This window comes from Psammomys obesus, unplaced genomic scaffold, assembly GCF_907164565.1.
Source record: "Psammomys obesus unplaced genomic scaffold, mPsaObe1.curated_primary_1811, whole genome shotgun sequence".
NCBI lineage: Eukaryota > Metazoa > Chordata > Mammalia > Rodentia > Muridae > Psammomys > Psammomys obesus.
Genome location: NW_026596440.1, coordinates 6,133,574 through 6,139,573, shown reverse-complemented (window position 1 = coordinate 6,139,573; position 6,000 = coordinate 6,133,574). Strand labels below are relative to the sequence as shown.

Genomic DNA, 6,000 nt, shown 5'->3' with positions numbered 1-6,000 from the left:
TTTACAAGCTCATTCTAACCTTCCAGGACCTTTAACTAAGGTAATTATAAAGCTGACTTGTTTAAATAATGTCCTTCTTGTGTTGTCCTTTTGCCTACTTCCCATCTTGGGGTCAATCCCTGTGGCCTTGTACCTAATGTTATTTGGCAAGTGGATGTTACATATATTCCTAAATTTGGTAATTTAAAATATGTTCATGTTTTTGTTGACAGTTGTAGTGGGTTTATATTTTCCACACTCCAAACTGGTAAAGCTGGAAAAAATGTTATTGCTCATACGCTGTCAGCAATTGCTATATTAAAACTTACAACACAACGTAAAACAGATAATAGCCCTGGCTATGTTGGAAATATGTTTTCAAAATTTTAAGAGTGGGCCCCCAGAGACATAAGCCTCAGGTTGTTAGGAGATGAGGCACAGGGAAGTTCAGGGGTTGCCATCCTGGCTACTCATAATTGGATGAGGAATTAGGTAGCTGACTTTCAGGTCTGGTCAGTCCTGGCCAGACACCTGAGGAATATCTGATCTTTAATTCACGTTCAGAATCTCCTGCTAGTGGGGATATGGCTACAGCCAAAGATGAAAGAGCAATTAGCTTCAACCTGTGTCTTCTCTGAGGAGTGAGCCTGAGAGAAGGTCAGGGGCACTTCAGAAGAATTGAGTCCATTTGGGTTGATTGCTAGGTGATGTTATCTCTCAAGCATAGATCTGGTCATTCTTCTTTGCAGAGTGGAGGTCTTTGCTTGCTCACTTCCTTATCTCTGCCCAAGCAGAGGACCAGGGTCCGGGGTGGTTACATTCTTCTGTACTCTGGAAAAGTACTGTGAGGCTTTAATTAACACTTTAATTAACAAGGGCCAGAAACTCGAAAATATGGACACTCAGCTGTGGAATGTTTCTGGCATATGGATACAGAAAGACAGTTTGCTACTGTCCTATGGAAAGATCCTTTGGACAACAAATGGCATGGTGCAGATCCTGTCCTGATACAGGGCAGAGAAGCAGTTTGCATCAATCCTAAAGAGATAGACGCAGCCAGATGGTTGCCAGAATGATTAATAAAGCATATAGATAATAATAATAACACTCATCAGTCCAGGGTAAAAGAATTACCCTGAGAACATATTCCTTTTATATCTCTTTACAGAAATGATGAAGAAAAAAACAACTGTGATCCTTTGCCTCCAGCTGATATAGGTTCATGGTGGACTTAAGCAGCACAGGAATGGGCTCCTTCCCTATCTCCTTCCTTTCCTTGGTCCTCTGCTTATCTTATTGATAATTCTTTCAATAGGACCTGTTCTTTTCAATACAATTATGGCCTTGTAAAAATAAAATAAAGAGGGACCTTCTGGCACCTTGCTGCCCCCTAAATTTTGGCATCTGGCTTGACCGGACTACTGCCCAGATACAATAGTGCATTCCTGGCTGACCTGGAGCTTTCGATAAGATCATCTTCCTCAAATACCTTAAATCTGGTTTAAACTTTGTTCGTTACTTTTGTTACGTTTATACACTGAAGTAGAAATTTGAAAGGTTTTGTTTTCCTTTTTTGTTTGTTTTGGTTTTTGGTTTGTTTGTTTTGTTTTGTTGGCTTTTCAAGAAAAGATTTCTTTATGTAACCCTCAGGGCCCTGGAATTGGCTCTGTGCATCATGCTGGCCTGGAACCCTGAGATCTCCCTACCTCTGCCTCCTGAGTGTCGGGATTCCCCACTACCACCTTGAAACTATTGTGTAACTCTGTTTCTGCCTCAAAGATATGGAAACAAACAGCATCTTCTGGGCTATCTGACTACATGTGGCTATTCAAAGTGGCTAATAATTTAAATAGCAGCTTGGAGCTTCAGAGAAAATGCTTCCAGAAACAAGGCTAATGATGGCCTTTGGTGATCCTGAAGTCATACACATCCTTGCTGCTCTACCTTAAATAGTTGCTAGCCCATCTAGGTTCAAATGAGAGTTAATAGAACCCAGGCCTCTATGTGCAGTTTCAAAGAGTTTGCAGTTAGCTTTAAAATGACTGCAGTTTGTAATAAAAGATTTTAATATGGGGATAACTCATCCAAATTTTAGTTTGATGCCTTAGACCTTCAGTCATCTTGACCCTCTGCTCTGATTTTAATTAGATCTACCTAGGTGGAATAATAATAAAATACATAGGGAGCCCAGAAATACAAAGAGGTTAATCTGTGATGGGTAATAGCAGTGGCAATGGAGATGGAAGTCAGTGGAATCAAGAGATATTTAAGAGGGAAAAGTAAGACATATACAACAACTGTATCACATTAACATACATGGCAGTAACAACACAGTTGGTCAGAAGCAATGGGGCCCCTGTAATATGCTTTATTTTTTTGGATTCTTTTTGAGACAGGGTTTCTCCAGGTAGTCCTGGCTGCCCTGGTCTCACTTTGCAGACCAGGCTGGCCTGGGATTAAAGGCGTGTGCCACCACGCCCCGCCCACTACAAAATTTCTTTGTTACACTGCAATTACATTAGGAGTAACATGAAGCACATTATAAGATGCACACTGTAGTACTTAGAGCAGCCACTAATGCAGGAACACACGGATTTTAACGCTAATCAATCAAAGCATTAACATGCTATAAGGTAGTCAGTAAAAAGGAATGAGGGACCCAAAAATCCTCCATACAGAATACAGATTAAAATACCTGGCAAATTTAAACATATGGTGACATGAAATGTGAACATGATCAATGGAATGTATTTCAAAAGGTGGAAAACACATTAACACATTCTGTAAACTAATTTTGCACCTTTAAAAATTAGAAACGAAAAAATAAACCATAGTTTATGACTCAGAAATGGCACCTGAAGCATTTATCTTGAGAAGTGAAAATGTAGTTCTCACCAAACTCTGTACATGAATGTTCTGAGTGCCAGAGCCAGCCAGCAGAGTCGAACGGTTCTTGAGTTGGGAGTGAGGATTAAAATTAATAAAGTAAACACACAGCACACAGGAAACTTTTTAAAGGTCCAGAGTCAACAGCCACAGCAAAAGGCAGGCTGCAGCGCAAGCCGCAAGTCTCAAGCCTCCGCCTCCTCTGCCTCCAGCCTTCTGACCTCTTTTATTGTCAGGAGTTACTTTTAGCCAGTAAAATATCTCAGAACAATAGGTTACTTTACACAAGGAGCCTGAGGAAGAGGTGTGAACCTCACAGGCTATCCCATCTGCTGTCACAAACAAAAGGAGATGGACTTGCAAGTTCTTCTCTGCCATTATTAAAGGCCTGCTAAAAGCCATCTCTCCACTGAGATTTAAATATCAAAGCCGGCCGCTGGAATCACAGCTCCCAACATTGAGAAATGTGTGTATAATAGTCCTAGATTACAATAAATACATGTGCTGTATGCCAGGTAACTGTAAGTTGTAGCTGATTTCTATACAATTTTCAAAAGGAAATGGAAGTCTGCTCAGTTCTTGCCAGGGAATAGGAAGATTATGAAGGCAAAAGTAAACATGAACATATATATATATATATACACATATACACACACACACGCTGACGCAACTGTTCACTTCTTCACTGTGGACACATATCTATGTCCACAGATGCAAACATGCCCACACTTGTATAACCTGAACACTCTGAACAAGACAGGGTAGTCTACCAATGTCTGTGTCTTGTTTGTACTATTGTTTTATGAAACCTGAACATTTTTAGACACCGCAAAAAATAAGTACAAAGGAACTCTGTTTATTGAAGTCATATGCCAATTTATATAATCTCAAGAATTTTAACTAAAGTATTTTCAGAAAATAAAGGAGATCCATTCGTTTTCATGAAACACTTTAGTAAAGTCAATGAGACAAACGGTCAAGGGTAAAGCATAGACGGGCTTACTATCAAACCAGCAATCTTCTGCCCACGGTAGCTTCTCTGGATAGGCTGGGGTGTTGATGTGGTGGACGATGCTCAGCTGCAATGTGGAGGTTGTCTGTTTTCCTCCGAAGTCATTGAAGGCAGGGATAACCTAAATCTGGGTATCAACTGGGCGCGCCAAGACCGTGCAAGGCAAAGCACCGGCAGGGCTCAGCTTCGTATGAGCAGAAAAGCCTTCCGCACAGAGTGACTGGACTGCATGATCTAACCTATGTACTTCCTGGGTGTGGTCTGCTTCTGGAGTAGCGCACCCCACCCCCAACCACCGTGCCTCGAGCAAGTATGTTGTTTTGCTCTGTTTTCTCCAGAACAAGCGTTAGCCTAGCTTGCGGGAAGTTAGTGATTTGTTGAGCGCCAATGAAGAGTCTGAGCCTAAAAGAGTAAGCCTGTTTCAAAATGAATGGAGCCTGGAAGGGAAGCAGTGCGGTCTTGAGTTCTGCAGCGAGAAGGCAGTGCGACGGGGAAGGCGTCTCCTTGACTGCTCTCAGGCTCTCCACCCGGATCCAAGACAAGCAATCCCTTCGCACCTACAGGAAAAGAACACGTGATTCGAACCTGACCAATCAGCAGAGCCCACTCCACCTACCGGTGTGATTGGCCACTGTGTGAGCATGTGACCAAGGATTCAGGGTTGGACGCGGGGAGGAGTTCCTGAGACAGTTGCTTGCAGTCTTTGACATGAGCCTTCACTGCAAGGACGCTGGAGCGAAGCCCCAGACCAAGAAGGTGTTCACTGGTCTCTTACCTAACATTCCGGTACAGCCTGCCCAAGACACTGCTCTTTCCGTAAGTCCTTCCCATCGGCTTTGTTTGTAGGGTTGTCAAAGCCGCTTTGGGATGAGTTTCTCGCCTCTTCTCTCTGTTCCTACAAGCTGCTTCAGTGGAGAACCATAATGCTCCGAAAGCGTAGATTCTGAATCCTTGCCAGGCTGTTCTTCACTCTGTGGACAGTCTGTGCTGGCTAACCCCTGACCTCTCTCGTATTTCTGCTGGTTTCCTTTCTGCATTCATATCCCTGCTTCACCCACTGATAACAAATATGATAGAAAACAGTGATGTTTGTGGAGCCGGTTTGTCCCATTCGACCATCTCTACATACGGAAAAGTGCTGATTCTTTGGGGCTGATTGTGTGCCCTTGATTTTATTTATATGCTGTATTGTCTGCTTTTGTGGAGCCATCTTTGCATTCCTGGATGCATTCCATGGAGTATGAGCTTTTAAATGTATTGTTAAATTGTAAAGTATTGAGTACTCTTATTTTGGATTTTTACATCTATGTTCATTAAGGACATTTTTTAATAATATTTTCTGTTTGTAATGTCTTTACTTAGTTTTAGTATCAGGGTGATACTGGCTTTGTGAATGAACCTGGAAGTTTCCCTTCCCCTTCTGTCTTATGGAATAGTCTGTGAAGTATTGGTGTTAATTCTTTTAATGCTCTGGTAGACTCTATCTGCTGATCTGTGTGGTCCTGGACTTTTCTTTGTGGTAGATTTTTTTCATTAATATTTCAATATTGTCCCTAGTTATTGTTATATTGTTCTTTTTGCATGCTTTGGTTTTTCTTACCTCAATTTGGGTAGGTTGTTTCTAGAAACTGGTCCATTTCTTCTACAGTTGACTAAAATGTGTTTTCAAAATACTTCCTAATGATTTTTGAGATTATATTTTAACTTCAACAAAACTTCCTTCCTGCCGAGCACTCCCGTAAGCCCCTCCCCACACTCCCTCAAATTGATGGTTTCCGTTTTCCTGTCAGTTGTTCTTGTATGCACATAGGTATTTGCACACACATATGTATCCCCAAATACCTGTTGAGCACATACACTGTTACTTGGATGTGTGTTTTCAGGGTGACCAGCTAGAACCAGATAACCAATTGCTGTGCTCTTCCTGGGAGGGTCACCTCTTTGCCTCCCAGGTTTACCTGTGTGTAGCGGGGGTCTCATGAGCTTTTCTCCGTGCAGTTTGGCATGTTCACTGGTGTCTTCCTTGTTCAGCTCATGTTTGGACAGTCATATTGGTGAGACTTTATAGGTATAGCTTTCTGAGCTTCTGATGTTATTAGGAAACACAATCTCACAGCAAACTC

General features: G+C 41.9%; 1 protein-coding gene across 1 annotated transcript in view; it reads left to right on the top strand.

Annotated features, from left to right (window-relative positions):
- The window catches only part of LOC129669662 (spermatogenesis-associated protein 31-like), a 20,856-nt gene extending 16,759 nt beyond the window's left edge, over positions 1–4,097 (top strand). Inside the window, exon 5 of the mRNA XM_055597962.1 lies at positions 3,900–4,097. Coding sequence (XP_055453937.1) covers positions 3,900–4,097 — 198 coding nt within the window. The remainder of the gene's footprint in view (positions 1–3,899) is intronic.
- Positions 4,098–6,000: the final 1,903 nt, after the last annotated feature.